Genomic DNA, 26,362 nt, shown 5'->3' with positions numbered 1-26,362 from the left:
AAATCTAGAAAAATAGTTAGTTGATTATCGGTTTGGCTTCTTCAGCAGTTCATCGCAGTTCTTTTGATTCGAGCATCTCATTACAAAAAGTATCATATTAGGTAACAACTACAGTTGTGAAGAAATTCAAAGGTTAAATTCAATATAGTCAAAAAATGGACGACGTCGAGCGTACTACCTCTAGACTTTGGAGAGCTTATAGAACTATCAAGGAAATGGTGAAAGACCGTGGTTACTACATAACACAAGAAGAGATTGACATTAGTCTTGATCAGTTCAGAGAAAAAGTGTGCGATTCTATGGGAATTCCACAACGGAAGCTGATGTCTTTCCAAGCTAACGCATCACAAGAGGCTGCCGAGAAATATGGAGACCTTGGACCATTGTGGGTTGAATTTTGCGATGAGCCTTCTGTTGGAATCACCACAATGAAGAACTTCTGTCAACACATTGCGGACAAAAACTTTTCAACTAGCATTTTCATTTACCAGCAGAACATGACACCCTCGGCTACTAAAGCCATAGCAGTCGCGGAACCTGCAACTATTGAAACTTTTCAAGAGAGTGATATCATTGTCAACATAACCCATCACGAACTAGTTCCTAAACATATTAGATTATCGACCGAAGAAAAAAAGGAACTTTTAACTCGGTACAGATTAAAAGAATCACAGCTACCACGTATACAAAGAGAAGATCCAGTGGCACGTTATTTGGGACTGCGTCGTGGTCAAGTTGTGAAGATTATCAGAAAATCTGAGACCTCTGGAAGATACGCTTCTTACAGAATTTGTCTTTGATCGGACTCGCTCTCCGTTTCAACTTTAATCATCCAAAAGTTTCAAAACGTTGGTAACGTTAGGTAAACTTACTATATAAGAATATTGTACAACATATATGTTTAACTCCGATGGTCCTGTTTGTTCAATCTGGCACAAACGACGCTATCTCGAATACCTTTCCACCAATTAACTTCAGATAGTCTGAGCTCGTTCATCGGTGAAACCTCCACACCCGACTTGCCAAGAAAAACAGGACCGATTGTAATAATCAAAGAGTTTATCAAATGAGTGTCCTCGTTTGAGGTAGCACAAGACAGTAGACTTTCTATAATAGAGGCACCTCCCTCTACCATAACTGAGTTTAAAGTTTGGCGACCCAATTCGGCAAATACGTCTTCCCAGACAAACCTTGCTTCAGAATTCCTGTCCAGATCAATCAGAATGATCCTATGTTTTTGGCAAAATGTGTTGATTTGGGGGTTTTGATTCAAGACTAGGCTGTCCACAACTACAATTGGTGGCAAACCAAGTCCCTCCTCGGCCGTTTTTCTCAGTCTTGACGTTTCGTACTTGGCTCCAAGTTGAAACGTCGGGTCGATTATCACTGGACGTATTAGATGGACTTTTTGCTCCATCGGAGATTGGAAACGACAGTTTAAACCCGGATCGTCTGCCAAAAATGTTCCTATTCCAATCAAGATAGCATCATGTTTTGACCTGATATAGTGTGTCATTGTCTTTGTCTCCAGGTGAGAAATAACAGTTTGAACCCCTGGAGCCTTGCTTATTCTTGAATCAAGAGACTGTGCATAAGTCAAGGTGACGAACGGTAATTTAGTATTTAGACCAGTTTCGGAGTTAACTTTTGTTGTTGGGGGCAGGTATCGGTCCAAAAATGGGATCAGTGTTGGAGCCAGTGGACTCAATGGGGCCATTTTAAGAGAGTCTTCAAAGTGACTGATACTCTGTAAAATACAGATGTTAAATTTTGAGCCAATGACTTGAGCTATATGGAGACAACCTCAAAATTGAATACGTTGTTTGTACCTTCTTTTTTATTTATACAATTCTGGTCATTTTGGAATTAGGGAACCAAGAAAAAAAAATTACGAAAAAAAGAAGAAATATTAATGAATATCTAAACCGTATGATATTCAGAGGTTATAGAGCGAAAATTCGCTTATATTTGTGTTACAACACTAATTGTACACCTCGAATATGCTATTCTACCATTCGATATAAATCTACGACGGGTACTACATCCGTGGATCAATTTCTTCCAACGTTGAGAGATATGATCTCTAAGTTGCCTAAAAGTTCTCTGCCGTATTACAAACAACTGCTTGCTTTTGATGAATACCTTTCCCATAATTGTACATTTGACCTGAAGAAAGGGGAAGTGATCGGCGATCCAGATCTTTTTTGGGAGAGCGTTTATAAGGTGATGCCTCTTTATGAAAAGCTTTCGACTACGGGCGAGATTGATGACCAACGAATGGATTCTCTCATATCAATGCTCAGAAATGGATTGAGAATGTATCGTTTTGAACTTTCGAAACAAAAGAAGAACTTTGATAAGGACTCGTCGCACTCTCTGAAAAATCACAAGTTTCATCTATCAAATTCTCTGAAGCAATTGACGGATGAAATTTTAAGAAACCCCACAATAGGAGTAAGTGCCGCAGGAGTTGCAAACTTGTTCAAAGCCTACAAGGACTTGGAGTTTGTTGATGAAGCGGTCAATTTTTGGGAAAAAGGAAAGGAAATTCCCAGACTAAAACCTGTTTTCAACTCGGAAACTGTCTTAGGAAGTGTGATTCAGTTCCTAGTTGACACCGGAGATTTTGATCTTTCAGAAGTTGACCAGATCTATGATCAAATAAAGAAGGGAAAATCAAAAATAATTGAAGAAGAGCCAGAAGTCCACTCAGAGTTGATGATTGGAATGATCAAAGCTTATCTGGCAAAGGGAGACAACGAAAGAGCTGGTAATCTATTTAAGCAAATCACAACAGATGTCTGTAAGGAATATGAGGAACTTGCGATGGATGTTCCTCCAAATGTGCTGAGTTACATGACTAAGGCCCATTTTGCATTTGTTTGTTACTCAACAGACACTAATACTGCCGATATGTTCTTTGAAAGTGCAGCCAAAGGCCAGCTACCCTACCCTACGCCACTCTTGTTAAGTTTCATCAAGCCCTACATGCTCAACTCCTGGGTCGCAGACGGTAGTCTTACAAAAGTTCGCTACATTTGGGAAAAGACATGGTTATTCAATGAGAAAGCGAAAAGATCAAACTCCTCAATTTCTTCTTCTTTGAATGATCTATTTTTCAAGATTTTTTTTGCGAAATACCCTAAATGTGATGCCGAAGGAGTTCAAACATTGAAAAATGTGATTAAGAGCTATTCTAACATAAGAGCAATGGACGAGCCATTTTTCAATTGTTTGCTTGTTAATTCCTCCGTCTGGGCAAATACCAAGGTCTTCAAAACTATATTAAAGGCTGCTGATCTATACAACTTTCAGAAAACAAATGTCTTCTACCGCTGTTGCCTAAAATCTTCCGGAGCAGTCAACCTACAGGTGTCTGAGGTTCATGGTCTTGTTGAAAGCTTGTTGAATTCCAATGTGGCATTGGGATACAAAAAAATTGCCAATGCTGACTGGTTGGCTATACGAGATGCCACTATAAATTCCGAAAATCCTACAAACCAAAAGATTGATTATTATTTCAAATTGTGGAAAGTCTGTTCACCTTACTTTGCTGAAGTTTCCAATTACAGTTCATATCAGCGCGCTGATATCAAGCTGAACAAAGCCTACGCCTATATCTACAAAAATATTAGGGAGATTGACGCAAGTGAAATACAACTTCCACAATTGGATTTCTTTACCAAAGATGAATCTCTGGAACAGCGAGTTTCTTAAAAGATCAACTGAATCCATGATCAATCAAAATAATTAACCTGTATATATATATATGTGTCGTAAATTAATGAATAAACACTGATTTTCTAATTTTTTCTCAGGTTTGAGCTCCCCCCCAACAATCTGTGCAACTGGTGCTTGAAGGCATCAATACAACCACAAGGCCTACTTCAGTCAATTTATAAGCGCAGTATTGCTATACTGGAGACGTCTTCATAAGAAGTTTGCCAATGGGAATTTGTGGTTCCAAAGAAGCCCGCGGGTCGTCACCAACCGCTCTCCCAAACTCTACGGAGCCCAAAGTTCAGAAAAAACCGCCAACGTCAAACAAGCGTAAAGATGGACATAGATTGGGAAGCTCTACGGAAACCGAGAAGCCCGATTTAAGCGCAAAAGATCTGGCTGCAAAGGCCGCTCAGGAAAGATTTGATCAAGAAAAGAAGAAGAACGAAACGGGACAACTCGGGAAGAAGTTAGCCGTAGAAAAGAAGAAGACTTCAAAGGATCACGCATTGGAGACGTACACGAACAAAAACAAAACAGAGCTGGTTTATGATTGATTTAAAAATAAGCGTTATTTCCATAGTATACCATAACCCTTCGGTATACCTGTTTTGCTGTTGTTGACGGATAATGTCAAACAGTGATGTATATCTTGATAGATGAATGTCATGAACGACTTCCACTTAAATAAATAAAGGGTTGGAATAATTGTTATGGCAATCAGTTCAAGTGATAACAACTTTTTTTTTGCAAAAGGTAAACAAAGCTTTCTAACGTGATGGGTCTTCTTTCACGAAGAAATTCAAACGACTCGGTTGCAATACACGAGCAGTTCAGATGTGAAAGCTCGAAAGAATCCTCCCTTGTTTTCACAGATTACCAAAATTCAAAGCTTTTCCAAACCCCTTCATTATTTCGAGATCACAAGGAGAATGTGCGCAATACGAGATTTAGAAGTGAACTCATACCAGAATACAAAGACATTGCCAAAACCTCTGAGTTGAATTTTTCAACGAACGTTTCCACGAGTGTGACGACGGCAACTTTGGCTGACGATACTGTGTCCGCTTATCAAAACTCGATTTATTCATCCAATTTCGATAACCGAAAGCATCAGCGTAAGGTTGATGAGGAATTCATATACGAAAACGGAGCTTTGAATGATGATAACACTACGCATGTTTACCTGCCGTCTGCTCATAGGCTTTCTGCTGAGGTACAACATCCAAAATTGTTTAGGAAAATATCGATGAACAAGCAGACGCAAGATCATGATCAAGATATGACTGCCTTTTATCCCGAGTCTCCTCTTTTGTCAGTAGAAAATCGGGATCTATCAACGTTCCACGTTAACTCACATTCAAATTTGCAGATGAAGATCCCGAACCAAAAAAGAGAGTCCACAATTGATCCGAAGTCCACAATTGTCTCGCAAGTCAGAAAGGTTTCACAAAAGCTTTTTAGCAACAGCAATCACCTATATTCCGACGAATTTGAAGACCAGCAGCAGCATCAGACTCGTGATCATAAGCCCCTAACGGAATTATATGCAAATCAACCCAATCTACTGAACACCATTGACAACTATATTTTGCATGAAGATGAGGAAGCGGAAGAGATTAGGCCATTCTTCTCAAACTCGTACGACAGGACAGCTAATCGCAAAAGTGATCAACGTCAAAATTATCGAAGACTATTCGGAAATATGAACGAAAACAACGATTATCGATTTTATGGTTCGATGTCCTTCAAAGAGCAGTTTGATGATGCAGCCTCTCCATTACATTTTAATTCACCTCATGATTACAAAAATGTTCATTACCGACACAATTTAGGACTCAAGATTATCTCAGGAGCAATATATCTGATCACAATAGGAACTATCTTTTTTGCATTGATCAAATTATTCATTTTCAGGAACTTGGATAATCACCTTACAGATTTCAAGGTCAACACAATCGACAATATTGTTGTTAGCCATGAACTTCTAATTTTTGAGCTTGATGTTCTGGCCAGAAATCCTAACATGCAAGACGTTTCAATTTGGAATATGGATTTAGATGTCTTCTTACTAACAGATAGCAAAAACCTCGACCAGACTGGCTCCCAAATGGAAAATTCTCCGGGGAAACAGTTTGATGTCACTATTTTGTTAGGAAATTCAGGCAATTTTGTTACACCATTAGATTTCCGTGGGATTCTGAGCAGATCATCTAATGCAAATGGCATCATACCGACTGTACAAGATATCTTTTATAATCTCAAACACAAAGATCAATTGGAAATTACTTCGTCAAGGGGTCAGATCAAAATAACACAACCGGGACATGGATTCAAATACAATGGCCAATATTTGAACGACGAACAGTGGACCAACATAATGAACAATCAATTCAAGCTTCTTGTTCGTGGTTCCTTCAGCTACCATTTGCCAATGTCTTCCAATGATGAGCTTATGAGTGTTTCTGCGGATGTAAAAGTAGAACCAAACTCTTCTAATATTAACTAAGATGTCTATGTACAAGTTTTACAAATGAAGCGGTTTATTTTAAATCTTCAATATCTTTTATCAGCAGACTTAAATCTCCTCTACTTTTAGAGTTGATAGCAATTCCATTCAACTTGTCCGCGTCGGCTTTTTTCAAAAACGCTTTGTCCACTGCTGGACAAATGCCTTTTCTTGCAAGTGAACAAACGTCACATCGAGGTCGCTGAGGAAGACAGACCATCTGTCCAAACCCGACTAGAATTGGATTTATTTTGGACCACTCTTCTTTGTAGTCTGTGAGCATGCTTTCCAAACATTTTCTGACATATTCGGGAGTCATGTTCTTAGAAGCTGGGATCCATTTGTAAATTCTCGCCATTCTTTGCATGTGAGTATCTACTCCAATGCCCGTACATATGTTCCAAGCTATTTGTAACAATAAAAATCCCATTTTAGGACCAACTCCGGGGAACGATATTATTTCTTCGATCGTTTGGGGAATGTCTCCACCATGTTGATTCTGCAAAATTTCTGCGGTGCGCTTGATATATGTTGCCTTCTTTCTATGGAACCCCACTTTGTAAATTAATTCATCGAGTACGGATTCATCGACGTCTAGTATTGCCTCCAACGATAAGCCGTCTTTGTATCCCTTAGACAAAAAGTATTGATGTAATCCATCCATCACCAGGCAGTTGATTTCGTCTTTGGTTTGAGAGGAAAGCATCAAGGATATTAAACATTGGAATCTGTACACTTTTCCTTCGGTGAGGCCTGAAATTGTAGATGCTATATTACTGCAACCCATCGAATCGACAGGTGCTTTGATTTTTGCTCTCATAATTTTGATTTCATTGTACATCGGCCAAAAGTGAGGTGGTGGTTGAAGAGAAGGCTGAACAGAGGACCCACTAACTGACGCACGTTCAAGTTCAGGCTCAATCTTTACTTGAATGCGTCGACGTTTAGAGGGCCTTGCAACACGTTGAGTAGAAATCCGTGAGTCTTCGTGCTCTTCTTGCTTTATTTTTCCCAGAGACGGGGTATCTGTTTGTGCCTTCACAGCGGCATTTGTCGACCTTCTGGTACTTCGTTCAGTGAAATAAACGCTCCGCTCAAACTCTTTCTTAACTTTCTGCAAACCCATAAGTAAGGACTCAAGTTTTGGATTTATCTACTTCACGATTACACAGTGTATAATTTATTTTGAGCTAAAAAGCGTTTTTATTCATTACTAGATCGCGAAGCCGCACAATTTATAATAACCCAGTGTTTATTGGATTTCGAACTGAGCCAGAAGGGGAAGGTGATCACTTGGATAGCATCTGTTTGGGAACTGAAGAAGATCGCTCGGAATTTTGGGGTTCAAGTCCCCAAGAACTTTCGAAAGTTTCAAGTTCTTGCTATATTTGTTGATCCAAATATAATCAATCAGTCTTTCGAAAGCTTGACTATGTTTGCTCTCTATAAATCCAGGTGAATTGACAAATGATTTGTACGATGAGCAGAATTGTAATAGCCCTGTCTTAATGACTGTATCATTTGCTTGCCCGTAATCGAACGGAATTCTATAATCCTCTCCGATGGCAAGATAACCTTTGTCTAAATATTCGTAAACCATGGAGTCTGGGGCGGAATTGAAATCTCCTACTAAAAACACGTTTGTACGTCCCTCGCGCATCAATTCCTCGAGATCCGCATTATTGACGGAAAAGTGTTGTTTCATTGTTTGCTTTATTAGGCCCACGAGTAGATATGTCTGTAAAAGCTTCACGTCTGAATATTGTGGTGACCAATAAAGATGCGTATTTGCTAAGAATATGACCGCTCCAGTACTCTTATGCCGTAACGTAACTATCAATGCAACTGTGTTTTGCTTGACAGCTCGCTCATGTAGATCCTTTGTCTGTATAAACAAGTCGGGGGAACTGAAATGAGCGGCCAGGTCGACTGGCTTGCAATCAAGCAATTCGAATTTTTCTGTGTTGTAGAACACCGATACTCCGTCCATTTCCTCCGGACTTTTCTTCCAATAACTCGATGCCCGTTTTCTTTGGAACAAAGACTCATATCCTTGTTTTCCCAAAAGCTCTTTCCAACATTCAGTGTATACTTTGAACTCCATCTCTTGAAAGCACATAAGGTCGACCAAGCTGCATAGGTCCAACATATTCTGGTTTATTAGAGGCAAGCGAAATTCCCAGCTGGTATATTTAGGAGCTATGTGATCATAAACGTTTTCCCACATGTAATGCTGTGATAAAAGATTGTAGGACGATACCGTGATTGTGTCTTTGCTTGGAACTGAATCAGGGCTGACGGGAAACCAATTTCTTCGTGATGTTATAGTGTTTTCTACTTCTGTTGAAAATGATCGCCCAAAAACAGCCACTCTTGAATGAATCAAAATGCGCCTCATTGCAAGATTAACTTGTAAATTCTTATAAAGAAGCTTTTTCCCCAGATTTTTTTTTCTTTGGTACATAGTCCCAAGTATCAAAGCATTTCAAAATAACAGCTTATAATTAGCATATAAGTTACGTAGATATACATTCATATGGATTAGGCCTTTCTAGAAGAGCTGCCATCCCTGAAATCAACCTTGACTTTCTTGTTTGTGGTGTTTTTCTTGAACTCAAACTTGGTAATTAGAGGTAAATGGTCAGAAACGAAGTCTGCGCTAGGCAGACCAACAACCCTTTTGGCATAAGTTGGGTCCATCTCACCAAGTAATCCCTTCACAGACAAAGTCCCTGTTGAGTACCAGATGTATTCAATTACCTCGGTGTAAGTAGGAGTGAAATTTGTGAACGGTAACTCGTTGATAGCTCCGTACGCCGATTTCAAGTGGAATGGATGATTAAATCCTTCTGATGTGAATTTTCCATAATCTCTTCCCTTGAAATCATAATGTTCTTTGACTGCTCCTTGAGAAAACAACTGATAAACTGCGGAATCTGTTTGAGAATTGAAGTCTCCACATATAATCAATGGAATCTTGTTGAGCTCATCTTTGCTATTAGTGTATTTCAGCAAAAGCATTCTCAACTCCTCCAAAAGAACGGCAACCTGCATCGTCTTCACGTCATTAAATTCCGGATCCCAATGCAAATGGGTATTTGCCAAAACTACCTTGCTTCCTGTTGGAATATGATATAATATAGAAATGGATGCAATGTTGTCCTTGTTCATGAAGCGGTTGAAAATGTCTTCTGTTTTCTTGTACTTTTCTTGACTCATGACCACTCTTCCAAACTCAAGGATCCGTTTATCAATCAATTCAAACATTGAGGTCTTGTAAAATGTGGCACACCCGTCCACCTTCTTGGCGTTTTTCTCGTTCATGGTCTTGGCTCTACTCTTACAATGGAACACGCCCTTATAACCATTTGACTCCATCAATGGTACCCAATACTCCTCGAATGTACGAGTTTCAACTTCTTGCAAGCAAATCAAATTTGTTTTATAGGCAAGAATCTCTTCGGTAAGCTTTTGTCTTCTGTAATCCCAATCTAAGGCCCAGGACGGAGTGTATTTGTACATCTTTGGAGTGGCATAATGTTGGCACAAAGTGTTGTAACTCATCAAAGTGAATGAATTGTTGCTCATGGCTGAAAGGTCGTAATCCTTTGCGGGTTTTAGATCATCCGTGCCCAAAAATGGTTCACCGTCATCGCCTATCTCGATCCATTTACGAGGCTCTGGAGGTGGAAGACGAGGAGCTTCATCTCTGAGGTAAATTATCAAGCCCCTAGTACCTTTTTTTGCAATGATGTTCACCAAATCTTCGCTAAACTCTGCGTTCCCTTCAATTCCCAAAAATTCAAGCTGGAAAAGGTTTCCAAATTCGAATGGGACAGATTTCAGGTTGTTGCCAAAAAGGTATAGGTATTTCAGGTTGAAAAGCATACCAAGTTCAGAAGGGACTTCCGTGAGCTTATTAAATGATAAATCAAGAACCCTGAGCGATTTCAGCTTGAGGATTGCATCTGGAATATGCTGGAGGTTATTGCCGTTCAGATATAATCTTCTCAAAAACCCATAGTGAAATAGCTTTGGAGAAATACTTGCGATCATTTGTCCACTCAAATCCAAAGCTGTCCAAAGTTGTGTGTTATTTTCCTTAATTCTTATGCGTTGGTCTTCTTCTTCCTCATCCATCGAAACATCGTTCGTCGTCTTCTTGTGCTGCATCAAACCTTCATTCACCTGCTGTTGGTCCTGACTCTGTTGACTTTCTTGAACACTAACCAGAAGAGACTTTGTGATGTCTACCAAAGACGATCCTTGTTTACTCACAGAATCTGACCCGTTCAAAAGCTTTCGTGATGAGGAAGCAGCTTGTCTCGCATAAAAATGAGGTAGGTTAGAATTCTTTGCAACATGGGCTAGTTGAACTTGATGCTGCCAATGAGCTTGGTTTGAAACTGAGCCGTCAACAGGGATTGGGTTTAACTGCACTTGTCCGCTAATCTGAGCGTTTGGAAAAAAGGACTGCTGTTGTTGTTGTGGTTGTTGTTGTTGCTGGGCTGAAAGAGAATACAACTGTTGTTGCTGTTGCTGTGGCGTTCCTGGTTGTTGCAACTGCTGCAATTGTTGATGCAAATTCTGAAGTTGACTTTGTTGGCTCTGCTGATTATTAGGACGGTAGCCTCCTTGATACAAGGATTGCGTCAGAAAACTTGAAGGATTCAAACCCTCATTTTGAGATTGAGCATGATGCTGTTGCCTTTGCACAAATCCATCCTGTAAGGAACCAAACGGTTGTGCATGTTGCTGTTGCTGCTGCTGCAAAAGGTATTGGGATTGAAATTGTTGAGCTGTTGGCGGCTGCTGGGCTTGTGACTTCTGCTGAAATTGGGATGCGGTATTCATCGAGAACGAGTTATCTGAAAACGATCAGATAGGAACTGTGAATAAGCAAATTGCAGCTTAGTTGAAATGAGCGGTCTGCCCAATTATAGATCTCTCCAAAGTGCACAAATATGATAGCAAAATAAAGTTGAATGAATTGATACAAAAGTTTCTATTCATTCGCTTCTAAGACCTATGCGTAAGCAAATGGCAATGTTGCGAGAATTTCTAGCGTAAATAATAACCCTGGATATGTAGTTCCAGTGTAAAACCTTATTAACACTTAATCGTCTGCAATAGCCAATGTGATGTCAAGTAATAGTCAGATGATTTACTCGTTCTAAATGTCAATTATGATTGTCAACTTTTTTTTGTTGTCCAACTTGAAAACATGTAATAAAACAACATGATTACATAAGCAATCTCGGCAAAGTAGAAGACTTGGAAATTGTAATGGCAGTGCTTTTTTTTTTTCACCCTACGCTAAAATTTTAGGATCTCTATCTTCAAGCTTAGAGACTCAAAGGTCAGTCAGCGCCTTTCATTTTTCATTAATACGTTTAAGATGAGTTCTGCCTTATCTTCTAATTGGAAAAGGCTTCAGAAAAAGCGAAAACGAGACGATTCAGGTAAACAAGAAATTAAAACTCGACCCAAATTCACCAAAAATGGTTCAAATAAACCAAAAGCATCGATAACTGTATCTGATCTAGCAGATCACACTCCTAAATTACAAAAGCTAGATGTAGCAAAACCTGTTAGCAATCGCCAGAAAGAAATAGGAAAGTTTGTGGCAATGGACTGTGAGTTTGTTGGTGTTGGAGAAGATGGAGTAAGATCAGTTCTTGCAAGAGTTTCGCTTGTAAATTATCATGGAGTCACCATTTATGATCAGTTTGTTATCCCAACAGAAAAAGTGACCGACTGGAGAACGGCTGTTAGTGGAGTCACTCGTGCCCACATGAAAGATGCAGTCACTTTCAAAGAAGCACAAGAAAAGGTAGCTAAAATATTAGACGGGAGGATTCTTGTAGGTCATGATGTTGGTCATGATCTGGACGTTTTGATGCTTTCACACTCACGATTTATGACTAGAGATACAGCTAAGCATACTCCATTCAGGAAGAAGTACGCAGCAGGAAAGACACCATCTTTGAAGAAATTATGCAAAGAGATTCTAGGAGTTGAAATCCAGTCCGGTCAGCATTCGTCTGTTGAGGATGCAAGAGCAACAATGATGATCTACAAATCTGCCAAAAATGAGTTCGAAAATCAACTCCAAAAGACCAGGGGAGCGCAATCTACTTAATGACATGTTCGATAGAATTATAGCTGAGATGATATTTCATAATATACTGTAACTAATTTATTACCTGACATGCGAAAATCAGTATAAACGCCACCTTCAATCTTCTTGGGCATGGGAAGCAATCACTTTATCAAGCATGAATGTTATAAAAGTCAGTCTTTTGCGTTTGAGCTCCATTTCTGAAGCTTTGGTTGGATATGATGTGCCCGAATTTGTTTCTGAGGAATCCCAACTTTTGATGCCAGCCAGTCCTGATTCATCCACTTTTCGTAACAGTTTTTGTTCATAAAGATCTCGCTCATTATACTCAGGAGCCACAATCATCTTGGACGTTATATCCAGTGTCGTATGTAGGAGGCGAGTGGAGCTAGAGGTTTCTGCGACTTTCCTCATCGACTGAATGATGAGATTAAATGTGCACCACGCCAAGTGAGGCATTCTTTCCCAAATTGCATCATATAATCGCAGGCATTTGAAAATTATGGTCTCATCGCCTTTCTGAGTATTGAAAAACTTGCAAATAATGAAGAAGCTCACATAGATGTCAAGAAGCTCGGTCTGGTAATAATCAAAGAACGCTTTCGGCACCTGGTAGTGTTCTGAAATTGGAATCATCTCACACTGAGTCATGCCACATTGTTCCAGAGTTTCAACCAACTCAGTATCATTTTGAGAAAAAACGAACAAGTAAAAAACGTAGGATAGAGAGTTCATGTCAAAGGGGCCCTTGTCGCCAGAAGCAAACTTCAAACTTTCATGATACCTTATGGAGAATAAACTCTTGAGACACCCATAAGTAGGATCGGTTGCAAATGGTATTTGGAGTCCTTTAGAGCATATACTAATCATTAGTACATCAAAATGCTCTTTGGAGAACTTTAGTCCATGCAGTGCTTCCAATTCCGTTAGTGATGATCCAAAAATGCTTCGCTGCTCGATCAAGTAATCTCTGATACCAATGTGTGACCCTTCCAAATGATGTGCAACCTTCTCTAAAGTTGCCTTGATGAACATGATAGCATACTGGTAGAAGACAACATTCTCTGTCAATGAAAAGGCGAATCCGATCCAAAAGAATTGAGCAACAAATGGAGACGATGAAGGAATACCTTCAATGAGCTTTGTAAACGAGTGTAGCAAAGATATTGCTAAAGGAATTTTCTCGTTTTTGATTCCCATAATGGTATCTTCGTGATCAATGAAAAAGTCGTTTAAACTTCGAAGGAAATTGGTAACAATATTGTGGCTGACTCCATGACGCGTCAAGCTTCCAAGAACCAAAATTGCACGCGGTTGCAAGTGCGCCTCTTTAGTGAAAGCAATATTAAGAACATAAGAATTCCACCTTATCAAACTCAACTCGCAATCGGTGGGGCTGCTGTAGTCTTTCAAAAATGAAACCAGAGACTCTGTCACAGTAGCAATGGAATGGGACTTATTCACCATATCCAGTCCTGTGGACGCTTCCAGTTCGGGTTTCACGCCATCCTCGCGGGTCAGTCCGAAGAGCATTCTGAAACGTGCTCCTTCTGAAAGTTGGATTTTCTCCCTGATTGAATCTATTTGTTTCGAGGTTAGATCTTCTCTTGAAAGGAAGGAATGGAAAGTTCTTGTCATCAACTTCAAGATGCATCCACGGAATTCGAGCGGTCCATAGTCCATGTATATCGTGACAATGTAAAATATATCACTAATGAACTTTTGGACCAACACCGGTGAATCAAAGACCAAGAATGCTAAGAACCTGACAAGAACGGTTGTTTCTGTCCATCTTGTCTGTGCTTCTAATTCAGACTCATCAGTGCATATAATGTATGAGCGTTGCCGTAATCGATGGATCAAAAACCCACACACTTCCGCGGTTGGAGTCAAAGGCCAGTACTTCGTTATCTCTTCCCATTGATGGCCCTCAGCCTCGTGATCAATGGCAGCTGATATAATCTCGTCAATGACTGTTTCAACCAGTCTATCTTCCAAACAAAGTTCGCTCCATATATGAAGTGCAAATGCAAGTGTGGTAGACTTGGATTTTCTGCTTGATCTCACGAACTTTCTGACGATCTCTGTTGTTCGTTTCGGGCCACGATTCGAATCGGCAAGATGGATATACTTGTATATGTTTTTCATCCAAGGCGATGTGTAGATCACATATGCACTCCATTCCGGTTCTGGACAAAGATCTAATGTATCGAAGAACCCTGATAAGAAATCGTAAGTGAGCTCGGGATGATTAGCAGCTAATTGGGCAGACAACGAAAAGACGTACTGGACATCACCATATGGAAATTCCATTCCGCCACCTTTTATCACCCTATTTCCAGCCGAAAGGTTAAAAGAATTAGCCATCGCTGTTAGCAATTGGAAAGATGCGTTCCTAACATCGTCGAATTGGGATAGCAAACCAACCATGTTGATATTAATCAGTTTGCCTATTGACTTTTCAAGAGATCCATCCTCTTCGGGTTCCAGTGTTTCACCTGAAAATTTAGATCTCGAGAAGTAAAGTGTCCGCATTATCTCAACCTTTTTCGGAGACGTCAAAATGAGCTTGAAGTCGGAGGTCAAATCGGTAGTTGAGATCTCGTTGGGTACCCCAGTCAAATTGGATGGAGCAACTGTAGCAAGCTTGGAAATCTGGTATATATCGACCGGGAATAAAGTCTTCATTTCCTTTCCAAGTTTGATCATCTGAGGCTGACCAGAGAATATCTGGAGAAATTTATTTCCAATCTTTAGTTTGACGGGAATGAAACGTTTCACATCCTCCTGATAAATGCTCACATCATGAAATGCAACTCTAGAGTCTCTGCTCACAGCATTGGTGTAGTAGCTAAGTCCCTGTCTTGCTAAAACTTTCTCATCGTCGTTGGAACTCACGAAAAAGATCTCACAACGTCCCAAGACATTAGAATCTTCGAAGTAGTATCTTGCTTTCTTTATGGAAAGAAGATATCTTTGTGAAACATTGTAGAAATACATTCTTTTCATGTTCTTTATCAAGGAGTCTCCCATCAGTGTGAACATTATATCTAATGTTGGCGCTAGTAGTGTTCCGCTGTTGTATGCAGTGCAATCTGTAAGGATACAATATGGACCGTTCCAATACTTGCTTAGTGTCATAAAGATTTGATAGCACAATATCCCCGGTGTGATCTGCACTTCTTCCTCTTCCATTTGAAACATTTCCAATATGATTAATGGATGACCATCTCTCGTGATCGACTCTTTGACGCGTGACTTGAACTGACGCTCAACAAGAGATGTCTGGGACATAAAGTCATAAAGCTGAGCGCCTCTTTCAGAGTTGTCGTTTTTTATCGCATCAGGAATCTCGTAAACTGAAATCCTTTTAGGTATCCCGGCCCGCGCAAGGAATCTGTCAACTTCTTTGATCTTAGTGTATCTCTCTTCCATAGAAACGTTGAAAATCGTAGATGGTTTCGAATATAGTGCTCGGGCACTAGGCCAATGATCATACAGGAAGTTATGGAAAAAGCTGTACTCTGTCTCAAGTGTCCTATTATCAGATAAACTTTCCGGGTCTTCAGAAAAATCGCAATTGTCGTCTATCTTCGTGACCTCAATCATAAAGTGATTGATTTTTGCCTTGTATTCTCTGAGCTGTTCGATCTTACTTTGCAATAAAGGGATTTTCAGCGAAACGGAAGTTTCGTTAGCTAAGAGTTGTAGAATCCTTGCTATTTGCATAAGGGACCGTTTGAGTGGGACTGATGCTGCTTGCATAATGTTAAGTCTTTCCGGTGAGACTATTGCTGGGTTATAAAGTCTCAAAAACAAGAATGCACCCAAAGCTGACAGTTTTGATTCCGGAAAAGAAATCTTTGTGGCTTCATATATGGTATGGGAAATCAATCTTAACCCCTTTGGAATTTCAGAAACAGATTCTGTGATAGCGTTCACCACTAACTCAAAGTACTTCATAAACAGGCGGAGATTCTCGTCGCAATTTTCATCATCTGAAGAGATCTTTTCTACCTCAAAAAACTCACCTGAATCATACAGTTGAACAAAGATAGGTTGGAAGATGCGCACAAGGTACTCCTTGGCAATCCTTTGAGAGTAAAGTGCAACCATTCTTGTTGCAACTGTGTTGGATCTCAAGATTTCGACAAAATCAGAAGTACTCAAAATATCTGCCTTCAAAAGGGATGTCAACATGGAGAGTTCCAGTTCTTGGTCATTGGTGAGAGTTAGTAACGCTTTGGCAAAACCGTCCACTTCTGATGTTGGACAAACACGAACACAAGCGTACAATAGCAGTTTCCCATTTGCAACCAAATTCAGTCCCTCCGTCATGAACTCACGCTTTTGCTTCTCCTTGTCAAAATGTATTTGCAGACTCAAGTCTTTGACAATACTGGAGAACACATTAATAAAAGAAGATCTTATCAAAATGTTTTCATGATATCCGAGAGGTAAAGAGAATTTCAGTCCGATCTCCGAGTTTGACTTTAACAGATTGATTAGGGCTTCGATGATATTCTTGACAATATTTGACGACCTATGACGTGTTGCCAACGATGATCCATCTTCTCTGTATGATACGTTGAGCTCCTCGAGAATTCTGACGAAAAGATTGAAGTAATTGCTGAATGCAACCTCATTGACCAAGTTCCCTTGAACTCGACCATGCATACCAGTATTCGAAGCGTCAATTGGCAGATTCAACAGTATCGTCTTCAATATCAAGGATGATTCCACCTTCAAATCGTAATGAATGTCAAAAAGCTCCCTTTGTGCAAACTCAGACACTTTGGGAACGGAAGACATACTTTCAAGTTCAAGCACCTTGCTGCTCTTTTGCTCGCGTCCTATTGCTGCACTATAATTGAATGACGTTTCAAGATAGTTCGCAACCACTCTAGCGTACTGATTCTTCTTCAAAATGATTCCCTGTATGCACAATTCATCAAATCTGGGCAAAAACAAAGACTGAAGCTTGCACAACTTCAATTTAAGTTTCAAAAACGAAGGCTTATCATCAATGTTAGCATCCATCATCGTAAGAACCTTCATATTGATCTCCCAAAATTCTCCGACATGAAAAAATAATGAGCTGTTATCCACCTGGCTGATTGCACGCAAAACACTGATGAATAGTTCACAAATGTGATAGTCTTTGAGCTCAAATGCGCTCTCGAATCTCCAGAAATTCTTGGCGAGTAATTCCAAGTAAAGACCGCAAAGACTTGGATGCATTGAGACACATAGCACTTCACGGGACTCTTCACGTTGTTTTGGATCATTAGAGAACATATTGATGATTTTTGAGCTCAGTAGTGCTTTCAGATTCTCGTAGTAGACGGGACGCTTGGGGTCATCTGTAAAATCAGGTGACATGATTATTCCACCCATTGAAGCGAGGTAACAAGCATAATCTTCAAACTGATCGGACTCTATACTGAAGGGGCTTGACTCTGAGTGAGGTGATTCGGTCTCAAGTCCTGTCGAAGGCCGAAGACGCTCAAACATGATATTCCAAATCTCTAGAAGGGTCTCATTAGGAACAACTAGTTTCGTCAAATGATCTCTCAATTTCTTCTTCATAGCCATCGAACCCGAAGGAAGCTTATCGGATAAAATCGATCTTGCAAGTTCTACCGCGTTGTCTTGGAAACATCCGACATGGCCGTGGTCACTAGTAACTATTTGATAAAAAGCATTGAGAAGGTCACGAGCTTGTCTGTGAGTATCAGTATTATCGGAAAACAGCCCCAGATAGACAGCTTTTTCAAAATTTTTGAGCAAACCAAAGCAACCATTTGACTCGTGATAATTCTGTACCAGTGGATCGCTCATTCGGAAAAAACTGCTACCAAAGTATTCCACCTTCAAATTTGTGAATTGCGCCATAAGATCAAGCATCTCAATGAGATGTTGCCTGCTAGTATGTTTTGAGATGCTGATTTTTGAAATCACGTCAATAATCACCAGGGAAGAAAGGTGAGCAAACATTGCCTTTTTAGGGTCCACGTTGGAAAGACATTTTGGGAAGTTGACAAGAAACTTTCTGACTGCTTCGGTCACTTGAGGGACACCGCTCTGTATCAATCTCACTATTGGTGTAAGAATCAGTTTCATCTCATCTTCGAACAGATTCAAATCGTTCCTGGCCTCGGAACTGACCGCGTCGAAAAATAAGAATGGATAGTACTTCAAAGTTTCCAGCATGTTGAACAAGCTTCGATGGGATGATAAGGACGTGTTGACTTTCATTTTGATCACGTGTATTCCTTCATCGGGTGCATGGGTGAGCCCACCAGAAGAACTTGAGGCGCTATGAGAAGGCCTTTTGGTGACCGATGGACTTGAAGGAGAAGAAATGGACTGGACAGATTTAAGATCCAATGCCCCAGTGTGACCGGTATTCGACGTCGGCGAATAATTGATACTCGATGATGCATTCGATGAGGAAGATCCGACCACAGACGATGTTGAATTAGTTGAGAGCGTGTGCTTCAACGGTCCCATCACTTTTGAGGAGAAATTCTTCGATTTATGCGTGCTTCTAGCGGAAGGGTAAATCAACTCTGCCTCGGCAGGCGATGCAATTATCGTTCGTTGCGAGACATTCTCTTTAGTTTGAACTGCCTTGGTTAGACTTGAAGATGCTGCAGAAGTTGTTTGGGCAATCTCTGAAGTAAACGTCGATGCTGATTTATCGTTGGAATTTAGCGACGATAACTTCGTCAATTGACCTTTTCCAACCATCTCTTGTTGAAGTGCATCCCTGATGTCGACAATTGACTCGCTTGAGTTTAAACTCGTTATAGATTCAGAGTCATCCGTAGAGGTGGAGTTGACAGTCTCTAAAGACAATTTCTGCAATGTTGGAAGCATATATGGGAAAATAGTCTTGAGGTGTGTGTAAAAATGTTCACTGACAGACGAGTTCTTAATAACTTTCCTTATACCTCCCGTAACATTGGCCATGCATATTGGTTGAGATGAGTAGTTTTGTAGAATGTTGATAGCAAAAAGACAGAGTTTCTTAGCTTTCAAAATGAACCCCGAAGCAAGAACATCAGTCCTATATTGATCCACTAATTCTGGACTGATGTTAGATGGATAGTACTCCATGTTATCCAGATGTAAATCTAGCTTCAATTGGTCAAAAGTCTGAGAGGAGAAAGTAGCCAGTGGATGATCAGTCTCCCAAAGAGAAATGCAACTGCCAACTATGGTGATCTTAGTTAAGCTTTCCGTAGCTTGTGGACATTTCTGTAAGACCTGACTCAAATCAGTTAAAAACTTCTGTTTGCTTCCGGACCGTCCAACAGATCTTTTTAATGATAGACTCGGAAGCTTGGACTGTTTGTCTTCTAAAAACCTTGCGAATGCGCTAGGAACCAAAAGTAAAAGCGTTGACAAAAACCTGTAGTATGCGACAGGATGTAATTTCATATCCACAGATTTGTATACAGATTCGAAGAACGACTCTGCTTGTGAATTGATTTGATGGTTTCTGGTGCAAGTCAAAAAGTTAGAAGTACGTGATGCGGCCCAATTGAACATGCTATCACAAAAGAGATATAAAATCGATGCCTGTTGAGAGTGTCTGGTGCTCATTTGAACCAAATCTTTAATAAGTGTGAGATACGACGCTATGTTATCCGCATCAAGATAGGCGAGCGCAAGAATATCAGAGTTTGGAATAAACTTGGATTCCGAGCTAACACGCCTCAACGATTGCTTAATTGAGTTAAAGAATTCTTGATCGTTACTTGCAGCAATGTATCTGATGATGTGATCGCAGTACTTGTTGAGATTGCTGACTTCTGTGCGCTCTGAAGAAACAGGGTTGATGACAACTGTCTGATTCAATGCGAGTTGTTGTGTGACTTGTGTGATGTAATGCTGAGACTTGAAGCTAATAACTATGATGAGGAATCTTTCTGCAATCTTGCTTTCTATTGCTCTAGGTCTTCCAATGTGGTATTTCTGGTCAGACATAGCCGATTTCGTTATGGTCAACCCTTCGTCGTCGTAAATTGTCTTACCGTTAACCTTCTCATCTTCCGACCGAACGTTGTTCCAGACTGAGTTGAGTAAACTCACAAACAGTTCCAGCAAGATCCTTAGAGAAACAATTGACAAGGTACTTCTTTCTTCAATTGGTATGTTATTGTCTAATTTGTTGATGTTTTCCAAAACGTTAATTGTGCATATAGCAATATCATCTATCCAGATGGTATCCACCACCCTGAGCAGCTGAGATTTTGCCTCTCTGAAATTGGAGTCGGCCTCAACTTGCGAAGCCGTCAGACCGGACCTTATTGGTAATAACGACTCAATTCTCGAATACAGTGCGGCGATTATCGAGTCCACGGGCTTTCGCACCGGAAGAGCCTCGACTTTAAGAACGGCCATGTTGCTGATAAGCCTCAGTCAATAGAATATGCTTAATCTCTATAAAAACAACAATGGTTCGTATTTCTCGATATGTCAACACAATTAGCCTGGTATCTTTTATTTTAAATTATCAAAATCACCTGCAGTTCCTCTAACGTTTTTTTAATTTCCACACTAAATAAAAAACCCTACAGGTATTCCTCGCAAATTGTTATTCATGCAGTAGTGTAGTGCCCATTCGAGCCTAGAGTACCATTCAAGACGGAATTACGGGTTTGTGATAGTGTTGGCCAATGATTTTGGACAAACCTTCATTAGTTCATGAGTAACAACGATAATTCAACAAATCTTGACATCATTGCGGTCTTATCGAAAAACCGTTGCCAGCAGGCGGAAAGTGAAATGCACCCTTACACCAAACGGCATTAATTCTTAAAAGCCATCCTATGATCAAACAGTAGTCTACAAGCTAATTGAAGTCAATGATTAAGCACTATTTAGTATGATTTTAGAAAGCCAGCTTGGTGAAAAACCACTTGTTCTTTCCGGCTTGGTGTCTCTCCTCAAATGCCTTCTTAATCACCTTCTTAGCCTCTTCTCTTTGGGATGGCTCGGACAAAGCCTCGATCGAAACAGCGTTCTTGAAAGATTCGACCTCGAACGAGTATCTGGTTGGCATCAAGTGGTTGTAGTTAATGAGTTTCACAAATGGCTTGATCTTAGTTCTCTTAGCAACCTTCTTGTTTCCCATAGATTTAGTCACCTTGAGTGGTTGTCTCTCAACACCGGCGACAATGGCATGTGGGAATTGGTGGGACTTGGTACCATCATCGTGTGGTTTCACGATGACGACCTTCTTACCAGCGTATCTGCCTCTAACGACGACGGCTAAAAACTGTTAGTATTTTGGGATAATGGGGTCAGGTATCGTCGAGTTTGCCGAATCATGACCAAAACACGGAGTCTCGCGCTCAGTTTAGGTGGTCTAGCTCAAAACCGAGAAGTTTGGCGATACTTGATATTGCTGTTCTTCGTTGTGTTTGAGTGTCTTTCGACTTGGATACCTCGACATGTAACAAAACCGGTGCTCTTGTACTTACCAACTTTGCCTGATTTGATGAACTTAGCCATTTCTATTCTCTTCTTGTCTAGAACGTTAGCACCAACACAAAGAGTAGCTAATGAAGTTTCCTGTAGGAAGTGAAAATTCTCAAATTGAAAAATTTTGTATCGTTTCCGTGCAGAATTTTTGGCCCGTGAAAATTTGGCACTCTCCGTGGTGGAAAAATGTTTGTTACCGGGTAGAAATTTGTGGCTCGCGGGGGGAATTTATTTTCGCCCCATGAACAATTGTGACTAACACGACTTTTGTGTTTTCGTAAGCTTTTATTGTTAATAAAGCATTCTACAAAAAAAACGCAGTCACAATATTTTGGACTGGACCTAGTGTTACCAAAAAGGGTGAATCTGGGGAATAGTGAATAAATGCACAATCAAATAGAATACACTAACGTCTCTTCCTTGTTGTCCGTGCAAGAAGCTTAGAGTTCATCGACGTGACTAGACGAGGAGAGGAGCCATTTTTGCTTGAAGCAATTGTAGAATTCCCTTGAGTAGCTTGTTGAGGCAGAACATGATGGGTCTCGGCCCCAATTGGATCTTGACTCAATGTCTGAGAACTGTTCCACAATGCCTTGTTAATTGCGGCAGAGATCATTGGAGAGTTCTCTGAAAGCACCTTGCGAGTGTTGGGGTCGGACTTGCGATTACCCTGGGCTTTGCTGTTGTTGATTTCTGATTCAGCCCGCATTGAAGATGGAAACTGGCCAGTGCCTCCTGGTGGAGGCTTGCGGATCGGTTTTCCTGCACTACTCGATCTGCTTTGAACACGGTTATGTGGATCTGGACCTGAAAGTAGATCGAAATCAAGTAATGGAGAGCCTGGAGCAATATCACTTGGAAGCTTCGGTGACAAATCAGTCGGTGACATAGCCATATTTGCCGCACGAGATGCTGCCTGATTTCCCGTCGCCATCCCTGAATCTCCAGCAGGATCTTTTTCCATCAAGAGCCTGATGCTCCGTTCCTGTTGCATGAATCGTGCCTTGGCTAATGAATTGGTCCATAAAGAAAGTTCTTGCTTATCAACCTCAAATGCTAATGTCACATTGACAGAAACAATTGCAAAAATACCAGAAGATAAATTACGTGACCGTCTATCTCCAATCACTTCTCTAAAGTGAACGTACGAATTGACTAGATCAATCTCGCTGACACATTGATACTTTTCTTTGTTGCGGTCGTGATTTTCAATGAATAAAAGAGCTCGACCAAAACTGGTGACCACTAATGTTCTTTGTTTGGCAATTGGATCTGTTGACAACGCCTTGTAATGGAACAAATTCTTCAATTTTGATATTCTCTCCGAAGTATTGTTATCCTTGGAATTATCCTCATCGTCTACCTTTTCGGCAGCCTCTTCCTCCGTGAACGTGATTGCATCATCCTCGCTATAAGCTGAAATCACCGAACTTTTTCTTAGCGTAGATGCTTGCCCCAACATCCCAGGGTTAGATGAGTTCAAAAGCTCCCTATTTTTGTAGCCCAGAGGGGACTCGGTGAGAGTTCCTTTGTATTTCTTCTCAAATGCCTCTGTGCTGTATTTGCTAACGTGAACAATACCCGCCCTTAGTACTCTTTCGTCAGGATGGATCAGAAATTTAACCCAGGCCATATCTAGGATTGATAATGGTGGAGTTTCGGTGGTCGTAATTGCAGAAAGTGTAGGTTGCTTGGATTTCATTCCCGAAGAACTCGAAGACCTGTTGAAACTTCCAGTCGTATTAATACGCGTGTTGATAACCGGACGGGGAATATTGGTACCTGGGATCACGTCAACCTTCTGTTGGCTTGACACTGGTCTTGGTTGGATAGAAGCACTGGAAATGGTTGATGCTGGCGAAGAACCTAACGTGCTTGAAGATGTCTTTGATATATTAGGAGGAGCATAAGCCGAAGACGAATAAACATTTTTGGCAATACTGTTATTCGAAGCGGTTGAGGATAATCCCACCTTGGAACTTTTAGTGTTTAGTTTTGGTCCCGAACTGGACTGTGGAGGTCTGAAGTCATGCCTAGCAATCTCTGAACGGTCAGACTTGACTGGGCCGGACTTCGGAGAGCCTGAGGCTGAAAATAGTTTTGGGGTAGGCTGAGTGAGTAATTTCTTCGTGGTTGCAACAGCAGCGGCTGTAGATAAAGGCTGACTCGATACAGTTTTTTCTGTTGGTAAAACTGGCGATGAATTAACCTTTTTGTATTCCAGCGGGTTTGGAAGTCCAAAAATCGTACCATTGTTGCTGCTTAAAGTTGGCGCGGCACTCATATTTGGGCTTGATGAAGTACTTGCGCTTGTGACGTTGGTAGCAGATGCACTCTTTCCTGCGCTACCCAGTCTCTTAACAGTGGCAGACGCTGGAGGGAGCTTTGACTTGTTCAAATCCGGAACAGGAAGCATCGATTTGGCAGACATTTTATAAGGGCCTAATTCGGGAGGAGGTGAATCCCAAATAGATTCCTGATTACTCCAGTCGACACCCCTGAAGAAATAATGTTTCTTGATTTCGGGTAAAGAAATTCTGTCCTTTGGCTTAAGAATCAAAATGCGCTTGACTAGATCTCTGATGACCATTGGGAATCCAGCACTGAATGCGTACTGTAATTTTAAGATCTTTTGAAAAGTGAGATATTCGTTCGTAGCTTTGAACGGTGGCTTCCCTGCGATCATTTGATAGATTATGCATCCCAATGCCCAAATATCTGCTCCCTTTCCACAGTATTTGTCATTTAACAATTCAGGAGAAACGTACTCCGCAGTTCCCACGAACGAGCTTGCTCTTGTGTCGCTCGGATACTCATCGTTGCTATTCTTTTCTAACATTTTTGCAGTCCCGAAATCGGTCACTTTGATCTTCATGTCTGTATCTAAAAGGATGTTTTCGGGCTTGATATCTCTGTGAATGACACCATTGCTGTGCATGTAGTCAATTGCATCCACCAATTGGGTGGAATAATATTTGACTGATTCTTCGTCCATTGTACCGTGTTTCTTGATCAGAGATAGTAATTCTCCATTTGGAGCATAATCCAAGACAAAGTACAGACTTTGTTCATCCTGGAAAGTATAGAACAAATGGATAATTCCATGGCCAGAGCCAAGTCTGTTTAATGCATTCTTTTCGATGTTCACATACTTAACCTTCTTCTCCTTGATGATGTGGCGTTTGTGTAAAACCTTTATTGCGTAAAAACGACCAGTCGTAAGATCGGTCGCGAGAACCACGGTAGAGTAAGAACCTTCACCTAATTCTTTTCCGAGCTTGAAGTTCTTGATCGATTTCCTCACTAATTCAGTGCTGACTTGGCCATCAGCATTCTTCACCTTTCGGAGTATCTGTGCGGCTCCTTTTTCTTGCCATTCCTTGGATGATTGTGGGAGTACAACGCGATCACTTTCAGATACAGGAATCTGAAGTTCTGTGGAACTTTCATCGTCTTCGTCGTCTTCATAGCTCTGATCTGCTTCAGGACTTATTGATTGATGCAAGTTTCTTTCGAGCAATTGCTCTCTAGTGTATGGGATAAAATCACTGACATTTCCTTGTATGCTTGTGGTCTTCTGAGCATCGAGAATATGTGAATTTGGACCAATTCTCGATTGTGACAAAAGGTTGTCGTCGGTCATGTATTCATCGTATAGATCAGAGTAATCAGATATCTCCGGTGCATTGAGACCGATTGAATTTGATCGGCTGCTGTTAAATCGATTGGAAGATGACATTTAGAAGTGGCTTTGCGAATAAGCTTGAATACGGAAGCAATGTGTTCAAACGATATGGAAAAACAGTGTGGTTGTATTTTATGAGTTCGGTGCAATCAACTAGTGAGCACAGTTGGAAAGTTTATGAATTCAATGTTTTTGGGCCATTTAAGTGTGATATATGGCAGATTTAACCTTTTGGTTGTGTTTATCGACAAAAAGCAAGGTTAGAAAATTCTATGCTGATTTGTCTCGTATTGCGACGGTAAACCCCTTTGTTAAGTATTTCAAAGGTTTGAGTCAGTTTGATCGACGTACCAACTGTCACTCCGAAAGAATAATTTATGCAAATTGGAATCCGCAGCAGTATATAGAAAAGGCAAAACTTGACATTTCAAAATGATACAATTACGTAATTATGTAAATAGTGTTTTGGTTTGAAGTGAAATTGGTAGAGCGGCCATCCATATGAAATTTTCTAGTCCAGTGCCAACGGTCGTGGGTCATTGAATCAGTAATCTGTAAAGTAACATCTGGTGCCTTAGTGATATTTTCTGGCTTGGATGTGCTTTGTTTATATTTGCCGAGTTGAGTGTGGGGTTGCATATTTAAATATCGATCGATAATAATTTAGCGAGAAAGGGTACGGCGTCGAACCAACTTGTAAGGTACGCCAACCCTTCGCAAGATAACCAGAACAACCAACAGAAGTCGTAGGTATTAAAACTGTTTGACAGTCAACAGACCAGAATCAAATTTACCGAACCTACTCTCACCCCTACACCACCAGTACGTGAAA

The 26,362-nt window shown here is 40.6% G+C and overlaps 12 protein-coding genes and 1 pseudogene across 13 annotated transcripts; 6 read left to right on the top strand and 7 right to left on the bottom strand.

The window, feature by feature from the left end:
- Nucleotides 1–155: 155 nt before the first annotated feature.
- On the top strand, nt 156–800 carry OGAPHI_003528 (uncharacterized protein; the record flags this gene model as incomplete). Its single annotated transcript, XM_046204512.1, has 1 exon — nt 156–800. The coding sequence occupies one exon, from the start codon at nt 156–158 to the stop codon at nt 798–800; it is 645 nt and encodes a 214-aa protein (XP_046061662.1).
- A 101-nt stretch (nt 801–901) lies between these two features.
- OGAPHI_003527 (uncharacterized protein) lies at nt 902–1,717 on the bottom strand (the record flags this gene model as incomplete). The annotated part of the gene is made up of 1 exon (XM_046204510.1): nt 902–1,717. One exon carries the CDS (start codon nt 1,715–1,717, stop codon nt 902–904), a length of 816 nt encoding a protein of 271 aa, XP_046061661.1.
- A 359-nt stretch (nt 1,718–2,076) lies between these two features.
- Nucleotides 2,077–3,717, top strand: OGAPHI_003526 (uncharacterized protein; the record flags this gene model as incomplete). The annotated part of the gene is made up of 1 exon (XM_046204509.1): nt 2,077–3,717. The coding sequence occupies one exon, from the start codon at nt 2,077–2,079 to the stop codon at nt 3,715–3,717; it is 1,641 nt and encodes a 546-aa protein (XP_046061660.1).
- Nucleotides 3,718–3,947: 230 nt separating this feature from the next.
- OGAPHI_003525 (uncharacterized protein) lies at nt 3,948–4,277 on the top strand (the record flags this gene model as incomplete). Its single annotated transcript, XM_046204508.1, has 1 exon — nt 3,948–4,277. The coding sequence occupies one exon, from the start codon at nt 3,948–3,950 to the stop codon at nt 4,275–4,277; it is 330 nt and encodes a 109-aa protein (XP_046061659.1).
- A 221-nt stretch (nt 4,278–4,498) lies between these two features.
- On the top strand, nt 4,499–6,229 carry OGAPHI_003524 (uncharacterized protein; the record flags this gene model as incomplete). Its single annotated transcript, XM_046204507.1, has 1 exon — nt 4,499–6,229. One exon carries the CDS (start codon nt 4,499–4,501, stop codon nt 6,227–6,229), a length of 1,731 nt encoding a protein of 576 aa, XP_046061658.1.
- Nucleotides 5,650–7,355, bottom strand: OGAPHI_003523 (uncharacterized protein; the record flags this gene model as incomplete). The annotated part of the gene is made up of 2 exons (XM_046204506.1): nt 5,650–5,957; nt 6,314–7,355. The coding sequence occupies 2 exons, from the start codon at nt 7,353–7,355 to the stop codon at nt 5,650–5,652; spliced, it is 1,350 nt and encodes a 449-aa protein (XP_046061657.1).
- Nucleotides 7,356–7,481: 126 nt separating this feature from the next.
- OGAPHI_003522 (uncharacterized protein) lies at nt 7,482–8,627 on the bottom strand (the record flags this gene model as incomplete). Its single annotated transcript, XM_046204505.1, has 1 exon — nt 7,482–8,627. The coding sequence occupies one exon, from the start codon at nt 8,625–8,627 to the stop codon at nt 7,482–7,484; it is 1,146 nt and encodes a 381-aa protein (XP_046061656.1).
- A 143-nt stretch (nt 8,628–8,770) lies between these two features.
- On the bottom strand, nt 8,771–11,083 carry OGAPHI_003521 (uncharacterized protein; the record flags this gene model as incomplete). The annotated part of the gene is made up of 1 exon (XM_046204504.1): nt 8,771–11,083. The coding sequence occupies one exon, from the start codon at nt 11,081–11,083 to the stop codon at nt 8,771–8,773; it is 2,313 nt and encodes a 770-aa protein (XP_046061655.1).
- A 544-nt stretch (nt 11,084–11,627) lies between these two features.
- On the top strand, nt 11,628–12,371 carry OGAPHI_003520 (uncharacterized protein; the record flags this gene model as incomplete). The annotated part of the gene is made up of 1 exon (XM_046204503.1): nt 11,628–12,371. The coding sequence occupies one exon, from the start codon at nt 11,628–11,630 to the stop codon at nt 12,369–12,371; it is 744 nt and encodes a 247-aa protein (XP_046061654.1).
- A 96-nt stretch (nt 12,372–12,467) lies between these two features.
- On the bottom strand, nt 12,468–20,762 carry OGAPHI_003519 (uncharacterized protein; the record flags this gene model as incomplete). The annotated part of the gene is made up of 1 exon (XM_046204502.1): nt 12,468–20,762. The coding sequence occupies one exon, from the start codon at nt 20,760–20,762 to the stop codon at nt 12,468–12,470; it is 8,295 nt and encodes a 2,764-aa protein (XP_046061653.1).
- Nucleotides 20,763–21,252: 490 nt separating this feature from the next.
- OGAPHI_003518 (uncharacterized protein) lies at nt 21,253–21,875 on the bottom strand (the record flags this gene model as incomplete). The annotated part of the gene is made up of 2 exons (XM_046204501.1): nt 21,253–21,613; nt 21,760–21,875. The coding sequence occupies 2 exons, from the start codon at nt 21,873–21,875 to the stop codon at nt 21,253–21,255; spliced, it is 477 nt and encodes a 158-aa protein (XP_046061652.1).
- A 376-nt stretch (nt 21,876–22,251) lies between these two features.
- OGAPHI_003516 (uncharacterized protein) lies at nt 22,252–25,584 on the bottom strand (the record flags this gene model as incomplete). Its single annotated transcript, XM_046204499.1, has 1 exon — nt 22,252–25,584. One exon carries the CDS (start codon nt 25,582–25,584, stop codon nt 22,252–22,254), a length of 3,333 nt encoding a protein of 1,110 aa, XP_046061651.1.
- OGAPHI_003517 lies at nt 23,094–23,755 on the top strand (annotated as a pseudogene). Its single transcript has 2 exons — nt 23,094–23,133; nt 23,451–23,755. Coding segments are annotated over exons 1-2 (345 nt in total).
- Nucleotides 25,585–26,362: the final 778 nt, after the last annotated feature.

Source organism: Ogataea philodendri (genome assembly GCF_020536065.1).
Source record: "Ogataea philodendri strain CBS6075 chromosome Unknown scaffold19, whole genome shotgun sequence".
NCBI classification, from domain to species: Eukaryota; Fungi; Ascomycota; class Pichiomycetes; order Pichiales; family Pichiaceae; genus Ogataea; species Ogataea philodendri.
The sequence above is the reverse complement of the archived record's forward strand: the minus strand, read 5'-3'. Positions and strand labels throughout refer to the sequence as shown.